Genomic DNA, 19023 nt, shown 5'->3' on the forward strand with positions numbered 1-19023 from the left:
ATGTGTATATATATATATATATATATATATATATATATATATATATATATATATATATATATATATAACGGTTCGTGAATAGTCGGAATTTGGTCGAGGTTATAATGAATGTATGAACACAGTTTAAAATTCTTGAGATTTAACTTAACAAACTTTACTTATCGTGTCGGAATAATATAAAGATAAAGTTTAAATTTGGTTGAAAATTTCCGGGTTGTCATAATAATGATGATGATATGTGTTTTAATAAGACTGGAGGTGAGAATCTTTATAAAGATTCAATTTTTGTGTTGGGTTTCTTAAATCTTGATTTTTTTTTTTTCTAATTGAACTGGGTTTTTGAACTAGATGTTTCTTTGAGAAATCAATGCCCAGAAACAAATAGGGCTAAAGAGTATATGGATCCAATTGGGAATGATGTTTTAGACGGTAAGAATGTTATTTGAGGACTAATTATTACTCGGTTCCTTTGAATTTTTTAAAACTGTATAAATAAAAGAATTTAATTATAATAAATTAGATATTGTTTCGCATCCCAGCAATTTCTCAATTTTACAAATTTTTGTAGGCTTTCGTACTGGCATGAGGTTTTCGAGCCAAAAGTGGTGCACCGAGGTATCAAGTCTATTCGTATATTATTAGGTGTTGGTGAGATCCAGCCATGTGTAGCCACCTTCAGGGTTGACCAATTTGATGAAAAAGGTTAGTAGTAAAAGAGTAACATCTTCAAAATTTTCAACTGGTATTATTTTGGGATGGGAGTATCTATGGTCTTTGCAGTGACGATAATAGTTTATATTCAAGATAATTTCGGATGAGTTTGGGGGTATTCAAAATTTATGATATAATTTCGGATGGGTTTGGGGGTATTCAACGATAATAGTTTATATTCAAAATTTATGTATGAAAGGCTTGTTGCCAAATCAAATTATTTTGGTAAACAGGTCAAATGGGATGCATGTCATGCATCGAACTCTTTTAAATGCATACAACATTCTAAATCTTTTTATGTGAAATATTTAGCTTATAATTGGGTAATTATTAGTTATTTATTATCAATGTGAAAAAATTGTGAGCGTTTTGACCAAAATACTAAAAATGACCCTTTTCTACCCAAACCTGTTTTAACCTGTAAGCTAGCCACCTTCATATCTTGCTAGATGTAACTTTGTGCGTATATGCTTTTTGTTTGGCAGAAATCAGGCCCGGTTCTAAAATTAACATATTGGAAATCGAGAAAAACCTAAAGAACCTTTATGAATACAATGTGATGCTTCGAGGGAAGCTGGTTTGTGCTCAGTCTACAATCCATGATTTAACATCAAAGGCTTCTACATCCTCATCAAATCACATCAATCAATAGTGTTTTTTTAGCAAATACATGTAGGCTGCTGGATATAGATATTAGTTGTAATTCATTTTAATCCAAAGGGAAGACATGTGAAAGTTTTGTAACGTTGAGTGTTTACATCATCAAAAGTATATCTTCGTAGATATGGAGTGTGGTCATTCTTTCATTGTAAATTATCAAAAATGTTGTGTAAATTTTTGGATGTTTCGATCCAAGATTGAAAGGGGATATACGAAATTGTTCCTTTTGCTAAATGTTTGCACTTCGTGTTGTTTGTTCTTCTGAAGTTTCCATCACTGCTTTTTTGATACCAGGGTTGAGTTTGATTAAGTGGATTAAGTGCTAAATGGTTCATAACCTAAATGATTTAAAAATTTCTGGTCTCAACAACGATAACGTGTTTAACAATATAAATGAAGTTAACATAATGTTTTAATCTTTTAAATGAATACAACAACAACAAATCCAATACCAGATAAGTGGTGTATGGGGAAGGTGAGATGTAGACAATGATTTCCCTATCCGAAAATAAAGACAAGTCATTTCTCCACAAAGAGTGAAAAACACTCTCAAAAGTAGAAAAAGTCATCCCTCTTTCTATTCGATGGATTTGTTCCAAGTGGACCTCTGACCAATAAGTAGCAAAATAAATTAAAAAAAAATAAAATTAAAATTAAAAATAAAATTGAGACACCATGAAAATGGTACTGTAAAATCAAATTTTCATGTGTTTTAAATCATGACTGGAATTTAATTTAGACTCTAAGAGTTAGTCAAGTCACCATGAAAATGAATGAATAAAATAATATAGTTGTTTACAAAGAGTACACGAATCTAAATGATCAACATCGTTATTTAGGAGTTTCTTCTTGTCTTGCTTATAGTGTAATTTAAAAACTTTGAACATTATGATTTACTTATTTTTGATATAATTGATTATGGTTTTATTTAGGGTTAGTGTTTAGATTTATAGTTTAGGGTTTAGATTTTAGGGTTTAGAATTTAGGTTTAGGGTTTAGGGTTTAGATTTAGTGTTTATGGTTTAGATTTTAGTGTTTAGAGTTTAGGTTTAGGGCTTTGGGTTTAGATTTAGGGTTTAGGTTAGGTTTTAGGTTTTACATTCTAGGGTTTAGGGTTAGGGTTCAGAGTTTTTAGCGCTTAGGGTTTGGGGTTAGGGTTCAGAGTTTTTAGGTTTTAGAGTTTATGATTTAGATTTAGGGTTTTACTTATCATATATTTCACATATCTTTTCCTTATTTCACGTACCACGTATCCTTTTTCTACTATAAAAACCTCCCTATTCTTAAGATTTATTGACAACAACATATAAGAAAAAAAATACAAAAGTACACATACGAATAAATTGCTGAATTTATGGAGTTCACCCCACTTAACATAATTACCAAGGAACAAGACGACTGCAAGGTCAAAATCAAGATCATCAATCAATGGATCAAGACAGTGTATATGAAGGCAGACTCAATATTATCATATGAATTCATCCTTGTGGATTTTGAGGTAAGCAAATTCCATTCATATTTGCATTGTACACTATACTTATTATAATACACACTTAAATTAACATATAAATCTCCTTACTTTTGCTATGAATTATTTATGTTACTAATCAAATATGTAATCTGTATATTATGATGTATCATGTAATTATGATATAATTGTTTATGTTTTTATATAAAATATGTATCTGTATATTATTATGTATTTCTGTCATTAAATGTTTAAATGGTTTATGGTTTTATTTATTATTTATAATGTATTTACGATATTATTGCTTATTCTGTAATTTAAAATCTGAACATTATGATTTATTTATTTATTTATTTATTATATAATTGATTATGGTTTTATTTAGGGTTAGTGTTTAGATTTATAGTTTAGGTTTAGATTTTAGAATTTAGAGTTTAGGTTTAGGGTTTAGAGTTTAGGTTTAGTGTTTATGGTTTAGATTTTAGTGTTTAGAGTTTAGGGATTTGGGTTTAGATTTAGGGTTTAGGGTTTAGGTTAGAGTTTAGAGTTTACATTCTAGGGCTTAGTGTTTAGGGTTAGGGTTTAGGGTTTAGATTTAGGGTTTTGGGTTTAGATTTTAGGGTTAAGATGTTAGGTTTTGGGTTTAGATTTAGGGTTTAGAATTTAAGTTAGGGTTTAGATTCTAAGGTTTAGTGTTTAGGGCATAGGGTTTAGGTTTTATGGTTTCGATTTAGGGTTTTGGGTTTTGGGTTTAGATTCAAGGTTTAGGGTTTAGGTTAAGGTTTAGGGTTTAGATTCAGGGTTTTGGTTTTAGGTTAGGGTTTAGGGTTTAGATTTAAGGTTTTGATTTTAGATTTCAGGGTTTAGATATTAGGTTTTGGGTTTAGATTTAGGGTTTAGATGTTAGGTTTTAGGTTTAGAGTTAAGGTTAGAGTTTCGGGTTTAGATTTTAGGGTTTAGATTTTAGGGTTAGGGTTTAGATTTGGTTTTTAAATCAGAGGATTTAGAAAAGTTAAGGGTTTAAGGTGTAGGGTTTAGATTTTAGGGTGTAAGGTTCAGATTTTATAGTTTAGATTATATTGTTTAAGGTTTAGGTTAGGGTTACCTAATATTATCATATGTGATATGTAATCTGTAGATTGGTTTTACTAAGTAAATCTGTAATCTGTATATTATGATGTATTTTTACTATTTATTTATGGTGTTATTTAAAATCTTTATATTTAAAAGAATTGTATTTAAGTTTACATATAAATCTCCTAATGTACTTTTACTTTTGGTCTTACAGGGAAATAAAATAAGGACTCCAGTTTACAAAAAATGTAATGGGAATTTTTACTCATACCTTCAAAGAATGTAGTTTTGTTGAAATTACCAACTTTGATGTGATACCGGACAAAGATGAATTCAAACTTGTGGACCATGAATTTAAAATCAAATTGTTGAAAAAAACTATAGTCAAAAAGTGTCACGAGTTTACTATTCTCAAAGATATCTACAACTTCGTTACTTTCAAGGAAGTTCAAGAGTGGTTTCTCTCCAAAGAAAACATTCAAACTGTGATTTATGTTTTTAGTCAATAAACCTGAACTCAAGACCATACATGTTGACTTTTTGATATCTGGACTTATTTTGACTCGTTTTCTTTGTTTATATATGAGGTTTGACGGTATGGGTTTGTTTTTCGTTGAATGTGGTAACAGAGTCCTAATGGTGATTTAATAGTTTGTGTTGTTTCTCATCTTCGACAAGCATTTGATCATCCTAAACTTATAGGACAAAAGCAATTGTATTTTACTACTAATAACTAAATACATATAATATTACAGTTACAGTTATGTAAAGAGCTTATATGTAGAGATTAAAATATATGTATGTATATAAATAATAAAAGTTGAGATTCAGTGGTACTCCATTGAAAAGTTTGAGATTTAAGAATCTAATGAATTTAAGTAACATTATTATAATAACGAGGTGAACTATCTAAAAGGCCAAAGGGGCATAACTCAAGTGACGATTTAACTTTGGGTAAAATTCGGATGCTGTCTGGAAGGGACTATTCCTATCAGAAGAGCTACTGAAAAAGACGTTTTAAGATCGAGTTCATTACGAAGATTTAGAAGACAGATCAGAAGAAGTGTGAGACATGACACCTTGTCTTGCGTGTGTAACTCCTGGACCAGCGGTCAAACTACGTACGTTTTCTTCAAGATCCGAAAAGCAAATCTTTAGGTGAGTTAGTTTTATTTTCATAGAAAATATACTTTACCAAATATGATATAACCATTAATAGGTCATATTCATAAATACATTTGAGGATCTTCGTTTTCTTTGAACATGTTATTGACAAATGTTTATGGACTGTTTAACGATTAAAATATGTATGTGATTTAGCGGCTGCCGGAAGAGCTTCACAAACTACCTGAACTATAAAGTAATCGTGACTATGAGTGTCTCGGTCTGAACAACAAAACTCATATATGAGGTTTGAAGCAAGAAAAAAGATCAAAGAAAATCTATGTTTCTAAAGGGTGGCTAAAGTTCTAAACTGTAAATGGGTATGTTCCAGACGATAAGTGTTTGATTGCGTTCTTGCGTGACGAATGCAGATTTATCATGGTCAAAGATGGAACTCACCCGGTGTAACAGTTTGTTTCAGTATCAAAGTCTTTTGATTCTGCAGGTTTTTCATTAGTATGTGTTGAAGTGTTAGTGAATATGAATTTAGTTTCTTTCTATTTAGATGCTTAGGCATGTAGTAATTACTCACTCCCTCACATAATAAGTGTCCTGTTTGATTTTTTAAGGCCTTACTTTTACAATTTTAACTTCCAATATTTTTGTTTGTGTTATATAATATCTGATGAAACTTATATTAGTGAAAATACATTTAAAATCGAATCCATTAATATAAGTTCTATCAAATACTAAATAACACAATATAAATATTTGAAGTCAAAGTTTTGAAAGTAAGACCTTGGAAAGTCAAACAAGACACTTATTATGAGACGGATAGAGTATTAAACACTTTAAGATATGGAGTAACTTATGGTAGCTTAGTAACCAATCGGTGAATGATAGTAAGTTTGATATGCTACAGATCTTATCATTAAAAACGAGTTGCAACTAAACAACTAAAATGTATGATCTTATGTTTGTATAATTTCTTATGTATATTAAAAGAAAATTGCTAAAATAAATATATTACAAATAGTTTTCTTATGGAAACATCAACTTCATATTGATCATGTTCTAATGTTAGATTGTTTGGAAATTCAAAGCAAAATAACAAATACAATATAATATGGTATTAATAAATGATTTCACCCTTCAAAAACTCCGCGAAATCACGGGTCTTTAACTAGTATATATATATATATATATATATATATATATATATATATATATATATATATATATAATATATATATATATATATATATATATATATATATATATATATATATATATATATATATATATATATATATATATATATATATATATAGGGGCAGGATCAATGGGGAAGTAACCAATCGGGGGGAAGCGGGGGGAAGCAAAAAAAAAAAAAAAAATTCGTCTTTTGAAAAAACTTTGTTCACGAACATTATAGATTGGATGAAAATAAGAACATTTAGAAAAGACACTTCGTGATGAGTGTTATTATTTTGGCGGGAAAACGATCGACAAAAATAACATTCAAGATAATATTGTTCGTGAAGAATGTTAACGTTTTTTTTTTCTTCATGTTTTGTGAAGTAAAATTTAGCCCGATTTAGAGTTTAGGGTTTAAGGTGTAGGGTTTAGGGTTTTGAATTTATTCCATAAACCCAAAACACCAAACCCTAAACCCTAAACCCTAAACTCTAAACCGTTCGTGTTAAAAACTCAATCTAAATCCTAAATCTAAACCCTAAATTTAAACCCTAAACCCTAAATTTCTTAACCCTAATATCTAAACCCTATAAACCCTAATATCCAAACCCTAATATCTAAAACCTCAACATACGCTCGAAAAATACGATAATTGTTATATATTACTTATTCGAGCGTTTTTCCGCCAAAATAAAAACATTTATCACAAAGTGTCTCTACTAAATGTTCATATTTTCATCCCATCTATAATGTTCGTGAACAAAGTTTTTTCAAAAAACGAAAAAAAAAAAAATTTTTTGCTTCCCCCCGCTTGGTTACTTCCCTCTTGATCCTACCACTATATATATATATATATATATATATATATATATATATATATATATATATATATATATATATATATATATATATATATATATATATAAGGGTTGATATTCAAAGTCAGTCATGTTTCCTTCTATTGTGGGTTCGATCCACAAAACACTCAACAACAGATGTCCCTAATCCAGAATTTTAAAGGCAAAAACTAAACTTTACGAATATTCTGGAAACAGAGATATCGAAAGAGTCGAAATTACAAATTTTTAGGAGTAGATAAGATTGGTTCTACAAAGGCAGTAGGATAACAGGACAGGGAATGAACTCAGCTAGAAGGTTTGCATCAACATGCTTGGAATGAATGGCTTCCATACTCATAATAACCAAGTCTAAATTCATATCATCTGCAATCTCACCTATGATTGCTGTCGGTTTGCTCCCTTCTCCAAGTCGCTCTATCAGTTTGAATTCCTGGAACCCACCTTTATTCAAAGACAAAATGGTTTAAGATATCTAATAATTAAATTAAAATCAATAATACATACAATATGCAATTAAAATAAGAACACTATGATTAAGATAGAACTTCTTTCAGTGTTGTAAAACTCGGCCAACTTGGCCGAGTTCTCGAGATTTTCGGTTTAGATCACCAAATGAGTTCTCGGTTCCTAACTCGGTCAACGGCCGAGTTTCTCGGCCAACTTAGGGAGTTCTACGTCAACTCGGCCAACTCGGTAACTTGGCAACTCGGTCAAAAACTCGGCAAATTAGTCAAAGTCTAATAGAATTTATATTAGAACATATAAATAAGTGAAAATAAGTAAACATTTTAGTCGACCGAGTGACTTCTGTATGTCATTTCCTTTCATTCTAAATTCTTAATACTTGTGGTAAAGTTCGCAATCAAGCGGGGGTAAGGTTCAAGAGTCAAACAGGTTCAGTATGTAAGAGGTTGTCTATAGTAACAATCTAAACAGTAAATTTAAGTACAGAACACAACAAATTGGCTGACCCTTGAGTATTCTTTTTTCATACGGAGTATTTTATATTATATATAAAATGGTTTGACATTTGATTACAAAAACAGTAATAATCTAATCTGAAACGGTTTAGAGATATTGGAGAATTACATATTTCCCCTTCAAAAACAACATAAATTACAAATTCCCCCAAAAAACAAATTTTCAATGCATTTTTGGGGATAATGTAATTCATGTGGTTTGTGAGGGGGAAATATGTAATTGCCCCGGTGTATTAAATCTACAATTTTGGCAACCTACAACACATTTGACCCATTTTTTAAATACATAACTGGATGGATCTGACCCATGTGACCTGTTAGAGATAAACCATATTCAAATATGCATATGTGAGTTACAATTGTCATCTCTAATTTATAGGTTCCTTTATACGTCTGTCTACACATAACATAAATAGGTCCACAATATAAAATGATAAACAAACATAAAAGCTTCAACTCTAAGAGTTTAAGAGAAAAAACAAAACCAACTGCACAGATATATATATAACAATGCATGATTAATTAAGACAGACAACCACACAGGGGTGCACAATATTGGTTATCGAAAGTGAAAAACAAAACATGTCGCCTTAAACAATTTATGTGATTCTGAAATTCGTTTACATTTACAGCTGCTGTTAGAATTTGTATCATCTCTCATATATTTCAGTAATTTTTATATACCCATATATATTGGTAATATACACGAAAGCTTGTAGCATTTATAAAATAATGGTTTCTCTGACAAATATATTTGGTGAAAAACTTAAAAGAGCGAGTGTATTGTACCTTCAGACAAATGCCAACGGATGCTTGAAAGCTGAGTGTCATGTTCAGGCAATGATTCTTTTAGCTTTTCATCAATGACTACAAGAAAAAAAAAAAAAAAAAAAAAAAAAAAAAAAAAAAAAAGTTCTATGCAACTTAATTCAGTATTTCACAAAGGTTTTTCATTTAAGAAGTTATCATTAAAAGTGAGTGACTTGGTGTTTATGACGTACGAGAGACTTACCCACAACGGTGATGTCAGCCCCATACTTTTTCGCCAAAGCAGCTGTGGTTGCTGCAGCCTATTATAAAAATATGTACGCAAAAGAGAATCGAGATGTAAACATAAGTTAAATAGAGAATGAAAAAATTAAAAGCAAAGATTTAACAACCTTTAATTGTTGTACATAAATAGATTTCGACACGGCATCTGTTTAACTAAGAAAAGATCAATAACCTGTCTAGTTCCTTCAGAGAGATAAGGATTTCGATCTGTTATAGGGAGAAGAAGGTGCTTGAATTCAGTAAACGCCTCAGCAACTGCATTGACCCCAACAGCTTGTGGTTTGACTGCAACTGAATTAATTCATATTCATATATAAAAGGAATATAAGAATAAAGAATTCATTCAACTACGATATGACATAACATCAATAAAATATAAGGAGATAGATACAGGTTACAACTTACAACTACGCAAATACATAGACAACTGACCTAGACACTTACAGGTTTGCTGCAACTAGAAAAACTGGATTGCTAGCTTATATATGCTAATTACATTTTATTACCAAAAACAGGAAAATTAACCTTTGGATAATTTAATGAGTTCCTATATTAGGTTGACAGGTAATTAGAAGTAAACCAGTGCAACAATTAACTTTCTATTCATTTAATGAGAAAACCAAATACAAATAGTAACTTCACACCAAGTGCTTGATCCAAATTATGTAATGAAATCAATATTATGAACAGTAAAGAGAGTTTGTACAGAACGTTTGTTAATTGATATGGAAATTAAGAGTGCATGTAGTGATTTACATGTTTACAAGATAGACAAGATTTGTTTTATTTCTTTTTTTTTTTTTTTTTGGCAAAAAAAAATAAAACTTTATGACTAAGAGCTTTCATCAAAAAATGAATGCAACTGAGAGCTAACAAATACAAACGGAACGACTAGGCTCGAGACTAGGAAACATCACTAATAAAGACTGCGAGCACGCGTAATCTACAATCGAGCCTAACCTAGCGCAAAACCGCAACCATAACCATAAGCGGAAACAAGACAGGGACCGAACAAATTAACGGCCAAAAACAAACAAAGAACGCCTAAAAGAAAACGACAAACAACCTAACAAAACACATACAACCATCGTAACACCAACAAAACCAAACCAACTGAAAAGAAACGAGACTGAGCTAAACATCCTTGGAAGAACATGTCTGATTCATAAGGCCCGGTTTTATATACTAGGCACTAGGTATATGAATTACACAGTCAGTCCCTGAACTATGATTACAAGATATTATATCTCCTAACAACAAGCCTTATTTTCATTCCAATAAGACTTAGCCAGTCTTATTTAAATGTTCGGTAGCAGAACAGCATAAACTGAAATTTCCATAATAACTTAATATCAATGACTGTAACTTTCAAGCTACACCTTTTTTTTAAACTGTGTTTTAGTACCAAATTTAAGCTTTCGAAATTTGAATCTCAATTGAAACTTATTTTCATCAAATCATAACTTGATTTTTCTCCTATTCGGCACAAACGTCACATGCTATCAATGCCATCCATATTAGTCCAGATTTTTTTATTTTTTTTTAATTATTATTATTATTATTTTTTTTAAATCAGTCGGTAATTTTAGTCCAGAATATTTCATAACTAAAATCTGAACATATCACTGAATTTTGCTCATTGATTGATGATCTTCAATCTCACAGGATTTATATATTTACTTTATCTTCATCAATTAATAACATCTAGGGTTTTGACCAATAGTCAGAATAATTAAATACAACTACCTCCAATTTTAATCAGTTACTGCTTTATCTATACTGTATTATGTAGAAATAAAAAGTGAATCATATGTATGTATACCTGTGCGATTAATCTTTAGTGGATGAGGCAAAATTGAACGGTTTTGAGATGATGAAAATGATGAAAATTGTGGGGAAACCGTAAAGGATGAAGGTATTAGAGAATGAGTTGATGATGTATGTAGATGAGCAAGTGACGATGAATAATAATAGTTTGTGAACGACATTATTGATCGAAATGAAACCCTAATGTTAGTTCGAGCAACTATGGTAACTGGGAGGAGGAATTGTATAGCAGAGTGTAGAAAATGGATAATGCTGATCAGCGGAGATTTTTTAGAATTAGATAGAGTTTATATCCCTAACTAGACTAGACTAGATTTTAACAGTTAAAAAATAGTTTTATCACTTGTTTGTTTATAGTATTCGAGAAAACGTTAGTATTGGTAGTAAAGTATATCACTTGTTTATAGTATTGGTAAATTTATTAAAATCAAATTGATTGAAATCTCGGTATCGTAAATGCTTTGAATGAATACACTTACAATATAATAATTAATTGTTTTGTATTATTGAGTCATTTTAACGTGAACCATTTTGGACTCCTTAACCATATTTTTAAGCCCATCTATTATATTACCTTAATTACCTATAAAAGAGATTTCTTGTTTTTTAATGAGAAATTCTGAACCTGTGAACGTGTATTGAGACATTAAGTTAATTGAAAAAGTTTTTACCGTCCATATGCCCAACAAGCCTATCAAAGCAAAACAATTGACCTCATTGAAACAAATTAAAAAAAATTAAATAGATAAGTATACAGTCATTTTCTATTGCAAATCATAAAAAATAGCAATAAAACGTGTGTAAAAATTAGCCTAATTCAATTAAGACAGACAACCACACACCGGGTTAGTGGATCATATCAGGTTAATATCCATCTAATCAGGTAATAATTGACATCCATATGCGTGATAATTTCTTATTAGGTGGTGACCAACTTTTTTCCCTAGTTTCATCATCTTCTTTTTTTCCCGACAAATCCTTCTTTTCCTTAGTTTCATCACCCTCTCCATCTTTCGACAAATTCGACAATTTGAGTTTGAAATACATATTAATTTATACTCTAACTATCTATATTTCGGACAAAAAATGGGATTTAAAATTAAAATAGATCAAATTAAAATATATTGTGAAGTTCCAGTAATAATATAATTGTGTCAAACGTACGTTGACATATCTTATGATCATTGATACTCCGTACAACAATTGATTCACAACTTATTACGAACAAATACATAGAACTTTTGCACCAATAAACTTAAGACTAATCAATACACTGAAACTAACAACATGTCAACATCTATTACATTCTTTGAAAATGTCATGGCAATGACATCACTTTTTAATTTAAACCTTAGCTTAAAAAAAATATTGGACACTCGGCACAACAATATATATATCCTTGCTTACATCATCAAAAAATAACATTTTTAAGTTAAAAAAAAAAAAAACCTAAGTATGCACGTTTCATTATTTTTTATTTTTAAAAAAAACCTAAATCTCTTTTTTTTGATCTGTATCTCGCTCCTCTCCCAATTACAAAAAAAACCCTAGAAAATAATTACCTTTGCACGCTTCTGCTGCCTAGAGCTTCACAACATTTTGAAATTTTTCTGTTTCTACAGTCTATCACCTCTTCCCACAATTGAAATTAAAAAATCGATTGTACAAGTAATTCTCCAATCTTGCTACTTGATTCATCTCCTCACATATTTCTTCTTTCTCTCATGGAATTTTTATTTTATCTATCTCTGTGTTATAAGTCTCAGTTCCAGGTAATGTAAATTTTAGGGTTTTAGGTTTAATATTCAACTTTCGTGTGGTCTTTTCTGTAATCCACAATCTTCTAATTAAAGCTTTACTGCCGTTCGATCGTCGATTCAATGTATGTTGCGGCTGTCATGGCTCCAGTTTCAATTGTAGAAGATGACAAAGACCCAATTTTCACCATCTCATTTACAGGTAACCACTACCCATAATTATCATTATCGATTATTAACTATATATTTGTTAACTTCATATTGTTTATTTTGACTTTGGATTCAGAAGCACTTTCGAATTGATGAATAACAAGTTACATCCAAAATTGATCTTAAGGTGAAGGATATAGCAGTGATGCCAAAACACATATATTTGAAGTTCCAAGAAGGTATATATGCATCTTTATATTTGATTTCTTAAATATTGATTGGATGTAAACCTAACGTTTAATGCTATCTTTTTTAGTATTTGGGATTAAGACCTTTTGTAATCATATTTACGGACAAGAAAAAAGGTCACCTTTATTTGTTAAATGCACACTATGTGTTTGATGAAATGCCCAAATAAAACAAAATTAATTTTTTTTCTTTCTGAAATGCACCTCTACATGTTTCTGACGTAATGTTTCTTTGCAAGTTCGAATTGTCAAAATGTGTGGAAATTGCTCGACTATACCTTGAGGTATGTTTTTGCTAACACAAAATTATTTATTTACTTGTATATTGATGAGACCACATAATATAATGTGATCCACTAATCTTGGTGTCTTTTTCTCCATTTTTTTTTGTCAAAAATCAATTAAAGAACACGATTCATAATATAATGTGATCCACTAATCCACAAAATTATTTATTTTTTCATCATCTTCTCCATCAGTCATATGAATTTCATCAACGATTCATTGACCTCTTACAGAACACGATTTAAATTACCAACTTTCTTCATCTTCTTTATGTTTCAATATTATTTAGCAACTTTTAGGTTTAACTTTTTGTCTTAAATTAAAATTCATCTCACATCCAACATGTAAGTATTTTGCTAAATTTATTCAGCATGCCTTTGTACCTGTACCACCGCACATTCTTAATTGATTCTTTATTGTACAGATTTAATCAATTACACATCCAATTTCATGATGATTAAGGTTATATGGTTTCTGAAGGATTTTACACTGAAATTGGGGACCGTGAGTTTCAAATACGACTTTGTAAGTCTATGATTCCATTTATTTATTTTAGGGTTTCATTCATTGAATTGAGGTCTTGCTATATTGTTTTCAGCCTCTTTTAAATTTTGTTCGGTCCCTCTTCAAAGTTTGATATTGGTTATATTTGTTTAGATTTGACGACGTTAGGCTCATGGAGTTTTTGATGGGGTTTTGCTATATTATTTTCAAAACCCCTTTAATGATTGAATTCTGTTTATTACTTATGAAACTGTCATTACTATAGATTAATATCACAAGATAATTGTTTATTTTTAGGTATTTTATTACACCAAGTATATTTTGGTTCTAGATACTTGGAGTGAAATTATACCATTTTGGAACACACAAAGCTGCAGATATGATTCATGGGTGAAAAAGGTTTGGCATTCAAATGGTTTTTCAGTTTTCTTCTATATATATCTTTTAGTTTTGAACATGGCAGAGTGATTGGTACACAAACTTAAATTTTGACTGATGTTAAAGTAAAGTGTTGCATGACATTATAGATGATTGCATAGAGGACAAAACTTGGCATGGAGTAGATGAAATAGTTCTCATGTTGTTTTTGCCCGTTCTCTTGGCATAGAGTAACACATAATAAAATGTTATAAATAGACGAAGTGTTTTTGCTCTGTTTAACAATGAAGTGCTATTGTGATAATATTCCTAAGTGTTTTTATAAATTTATTAGGCATGGTTATGCATTTAAAAAAGTTGTTAAACCTGACTCACTAAGGATTTTTACCATGGCTACTATTTTTATTGTGATTTTTATTGTAATTTGAGTCATTGATGTTTGTAGGTCTTGAAAGTGTAGATATCCTTCATCAAATAATTAAAGAGCAGAAGTTTTCATATCTTCGTCGTATTTTTTGGCTATAATTCTTTTTAGCTTAACCTTCCGGTGAATACATATTCGCATTGTTATAGGTATGTTAAAATTAAGGTACTTATGTTTCTATATATGCTAATAATTTGGTATTACAAAGGCCTGACTATATCCTTACCTGACTGTATTTGGGGCTGTAGAAATGGTGATTCATTTATACTGTGGATTATGTATTTATGCTATTAGTTCGATTTACTTACCATTGCAAGTATTTTGACCCATTTACACTGTACCCCTTTTCATGATTCAACCATCAAGTTATCTATACATTTTGTTCTATCTATTTTTAATGTGCCATGTTACCTTAAACATATAGTTTGGCTAAATTGTATTTTGATGCATTTTATGTTAAATGTACAGGGAGAGAATTTGAAGGTTTTTGATTTTGAACCTACCTTAGAAGTTGAGGAAAGCTAAGGATTCGGTATTACCCAACAATTATGGCGTAAAAGGTATTTTTATGAAGAATGTTGCAGGTTGTATCGAAAGCTGTAGCAACTCAAACTACATCACAAACTGCATCACATAATATTGTAGTTATATGGGGAGTTATACAGACCTTACGGATGGAAGTTGAGGTATTAAAAAATCTTTCTTATATGCTTAATATTATCTTTTGGTGTGGTAAAGTTTACATGTTAGTATATAGGATTTTCAGTAAGACAATGTTTCACACAGGTATGTTCATCAACTGATAATATTGAGCTACCTGACCCATTTTGTTGTAAGCGATTATTTATTATCTGTTTGAATATTTCGTACTCCAATAGAACATATATCATTTTAAAAATTCATGGTTAAATCGATTATGGTCAGAAGCAGCCAACCAGCAGGTCAGAGGAAATGCATAAGTTATAAAGCAAGTTGATAGTTCACACGATGGACATATCACAGTGACATACTCCGTATTACTTATGAATGAGGTATATGTATTTTTCAGTTGTTTTAATCTTTATTCACGTATTTGATTTTTGTGTTATACGATTGTCATAAATGTAGAGAAAACACTTGCTTAATTAGTCTTTTTTGTTTTTTGGGAACTTAAGTAATGAGGTTCAATTTGAAGTATCTACTAAGGATAATATGTTTTAGGATAATAGTTGTCTGCATATATCAAGCATATGAGAACATAATAAATTGTGTTTCGATTAACCAAAACTCAGAAAATAGGCATGTGATATCTTAATTTAATACTTGATGGTTAATTGACAAACTTTAAAGATAACATAAGGTAGATTACAATATGTTTGTGGATTAGAAAGGTTTATGCATACAATCAACACTTTATTTTGGATATGAGATTTACTATACCAATGCAAACTGTATTTGACATTTTCAAATATGTAGTGTTGCTGTAACTTTACTATAACGAGGCACTCTTATGGTTCATTGTCAGATGAAAATTTCGACATTGAATTGGCGAATCAATTTCAGAGAAAGTAAAGATAGGCACCAAAGATGGGTTATGGGGGTAATTATTCCTTGTCATCTTAGTTTTACTCTTTGGGTAGAATTATTAATGTTAATTAGGGTTTTGTCAATATGATTCATTTAATGTTGTCACACGTAAGTTGACAGTTCTACATTACAAAAAGGCAAGTACAACAAAGTTGATGCCATTCTGCTATAAGAAGAACATTGGTGATTTTAGCCAAAAGTCTGCAGAACAAGTACGTCAACCAATTGGGAAGTGTCTTATTTATTATCTATGTGATGTAATTGTATGTTTATAGTATGGTAGTTTTGGTTTGATTTGGATTGTTATTCTTACTGGTGTTGAAAGTGTTCATTTTTATGTCATTTGTTTCTTATGTTTAGATCTTTATACATCAATGTTATTCGGTTAAACATTGTTATTTTCTATTTTTCTCTAACTTGATGAATTATGCTATTTTATGTAAATGTTGATTATATAACATTCACATTCACATCATGGTTAAATAATATTATTCAAATATAACATATCATTCAATAATTTCCCTTTAAAATTCCGTGAATCCACGGATCCTTGCACTAGTATATTAAATGAATAACAAACACACAGACACACACGTCCCTAATCTTCAATCAATTAAAAAGACGTCTCATCAATAACGAAAGTCTTTTTTGAAAGGCAATATATTTATTTTATTCATGGACAATTGTACACATACAAGCCTGCATACATGGTACCAGACTTCCAATTTTTCGCAAACATAAGCAACTCGAAGGCTAAATAGAAGAGTGCTAAGCTAGTAACCTAACAAGATAGCCTACTTAAATATTTAAAAAAAAAAAAACTTGCGGATTATGTAGCCAACTATGCCAATCTATATTCTTCGACTTGCATCTCTTCGCTATCCATTCAAAGCTTGTAATTTGAATATAATTTAGCACAACTAGAGGGTTCCCACACTTGTTTTTAAAGATTTTTTTGGTTACGGTTCTTTCAAATTAAATATCTGCACGTCCATCTTACTGCTTGCCAAATCTTTTCACCGATTTCCGACATCCGAATTGTAGAGTTAACATCAAAGATTTCACCAACGCTTAAATTTGTCGGACCGTTTACTCCCCACCAATCAAAGACTTTCAACCATACTTCAAACGAGCATTTGCAAAAAATGAGTGCGTGATCAACTGTCTCGATGTCATCATCACAAACGGGCGGGGTATCTAACCGAGTTGAGGTCAATACCCCCGTTTGTCAAGTTTCACCAAAACAGGTAATCGTTTCTTCTTTGCCCGCCATACAAACGCCATACAAAACTTCCACTTTCTTTGAAATCATGTTGTTTCTCAAGGTTTCCACACGATTTGTTCCTCCCACTAGAATTTTTGAATTTAATGCACTTGACAATATATTAGTTGCAAACTCACCATTGATACTGTTAAGACCCATCTCCAAGAATCTTTTTTATCCCTGATCAACACTAACCGAAGAAATAATATTGCAGAGTGCTACGAATTCTTCATGTGATCTTCTGGTTGGATATCTTGACCAGTTCCATGAACCCTCACAACTTGAGTCATTCCTTCCTAAAAGATCCCGAACATAAGCATGTTGCTCATTTTCAAGATAATATACCAGCAGAATTTTGTCTTCAAATGTGCATCGGAAATCCAGCCGTCATCCTAGAAGGTTGTTTGACACCATCACCAATGTACATGTTAAAGGAGTTTTGAAAGACAACACCAAGTAATAACTAGGTAAAAGGTAGAAGGTTTTCCCTGTTCGGGCTATTCGGGAGGCGAGTAATTCGACCTCATACTCTGACGTACGCAGCCCAGCAGGATTACTCCATGGCTGTTTCCAACCCTTCCCTGGTCACCACTAAATATTCGTCCCATACGAGATTCGAACCTGAGACCTCTTGCAAGGAACTCAGGGCCCCAACCACTGGGCTATCTAGTGATGAAAACCAAGTAATAACGAAAGTTCAAAATCAACCGGAAGATTATTTAGGCGATACAAGTATCCAACTAGTGATACAAAAAGTAAAAACTAATTATTAAAGTATTGATATTGAATCATCTCAACCTTGAAGGATTTGATATGTAACACCACTTTAATGTTAGGGATAACAAAAAACCTGCAGCAACCAACAGACTAAAACCTTTCAATACATATACGTATCCTGCCGGCCCTTCAGCCACCGTTAAAGTCACCATCGCCGTTCAAGGAAACTTTAAACTTAGCTGCCTATATGTTTACTGAAGGAATGTGACACATGACGTATTAGTGTCAAGATTATATTAGAGGAATGTATGAAACTGATGTGTATATTATCTTCTGAGATTTCATATGGGTTGAAACGTTTAATTCTCAGAATACCCCGATTCTTGAATTCTAGAAATGTGTAATATACTAAGATGAAAATTTAAATTATGAAACATTTTCATTTATGCATTGGTTTGTCTGTTTGTTTGAAATATTTGGTAAATCAAGGATTACACTAATATGCGTGTGTGTGGTGGTGGTGGTGGTGGGGGTGGGGGGGGGGGGATTTGTTGGTGATTTTAGTGTCACCCAACAATCATTTTAGGTAGTTGTGATTTAAGTGTAAGCTGAAAGGCCCCGTTCATACCGATTATAAATGATTCACATTAGTTGGTTCCATTGCGAGGTACTGACCTCTATATGATACGTTTTACAAACATTGCATTCGTTTTTAAAAGACAAACTTTTATTACAACAAAAGTTGACATGTATGCATACCATTTCATAATACATCCACTCTATACCAATGATATAA

At 31.0% G+C, this 19023-nt stretch overlaps 1 protein-coding gene and 3 long non-coding RNA genes across 9 annotated transcripts; 3 read left to right on the plus strand and 1 right to left on the minus strand.

The window, feature by feature from the left end:
* The first annotated feature begins 334 nt into the window (after window positions 1-334).
* On the plus strand, window positions 335-1525 carry LOC139846885 (uncharacterized). The gene is made up of 3 exons (XR_011759225.1): window positions 335-429; window positions 569-702; window positions 1197-1525. It is a non-coding gene; the product is annotated as an uncharacterized lncRNA (long non-coding RNA).
* Window positions 1526-7143: 5618 nt separating this feature from the next.
* LOC139848378 (uncharacterized) lies at window positions 7144-11204 on the minus strand. Of its 2 annotated transcripts, none has more exons than XM_071838115.1 (5): window positions 10930-11204; window positions 9280-9392; window positions 9067-9124; window positions 8844-8921; window positions 7144-7515 (listed from the first exon to the last, which is right to left on the minus strand). In XM_071838115.1, exons 1-5 carry the CDS (start codon window positions 11093-11095, stop codon window positions 7322-7324), a joined length of 609 nt encoding a protein of 202 aa, XP_071694216.1. In that variant the 5' UTR covers window positions 11096-11204; the 3' UTR covers window positions 7144-7321. The 2 variants fall into 2 exon arrangements, with proteins under 2 accessions (XP_071694216.1, XP_071694215.1); XM_071838114.1 differs by having other exon boundaries at window positions 9280-9398; window positions 10930-11202.
* Window positions 11205-12599: 1395 nt separating this feature from the next.
* On the plus strand, window positions 12600-13322 carry LOC139847487 (uncharacterized). The gene is made up of 3 exons (XR_011759544.1): window positions 12600-12706; window positions 12788-12893; window positions 12978-13322. It is a non-coding gene; the product is annotated as an uncharacterized lncRNA (long non-coding RNA).
* LOC139847486 (uncharacterized) lies at window positions 13322-16380 on the plus strand. Of its 5 annotated transcripts, none has more exons than XR_011759542.1 (6): window positions 13322-13373; window positions 13799-13899; window positions 14210-14277; window positions 14702-14829; window positions 15149-15711; window positions 16185-16380. It is a non-coding gene; the product is annotated as an uncharacterized lncRNA (long non-coding RNA). The 5 variants fall into 5 exon arrangements; XR_011759541.1 differs by having other exon boundaries at window positions 13331-13373; window positions 14176-14277; XR_011759539.1 differs by lacking the exon at window positions 13322-13373 and adding an exon at window positions 13513-13718 and having other exon boundaries at window positions 14176-14277.
* Window positions 16381-19023: the final 2643 nt, after the last annotated feature.

This window comes from Rutidosis leptorrhynchoides, chromosome 5, assembly GCF_046630445.1.
Source record: "Rutidosis leptorrhynchoides isolate AG116_Rl617_1_P2 chromosome 5, CSIRO_AGI_Rlap_v1, whole genome shotgun sequence".
NCBI classification, from domain to species: domain Eukaryota; kingdom Viridiplantae; phylum Streptophyta; class Magnoliopsida; order Asterales; family Asteraceae; genus Rutidosis; species Rutidosis leptorrhynchoides.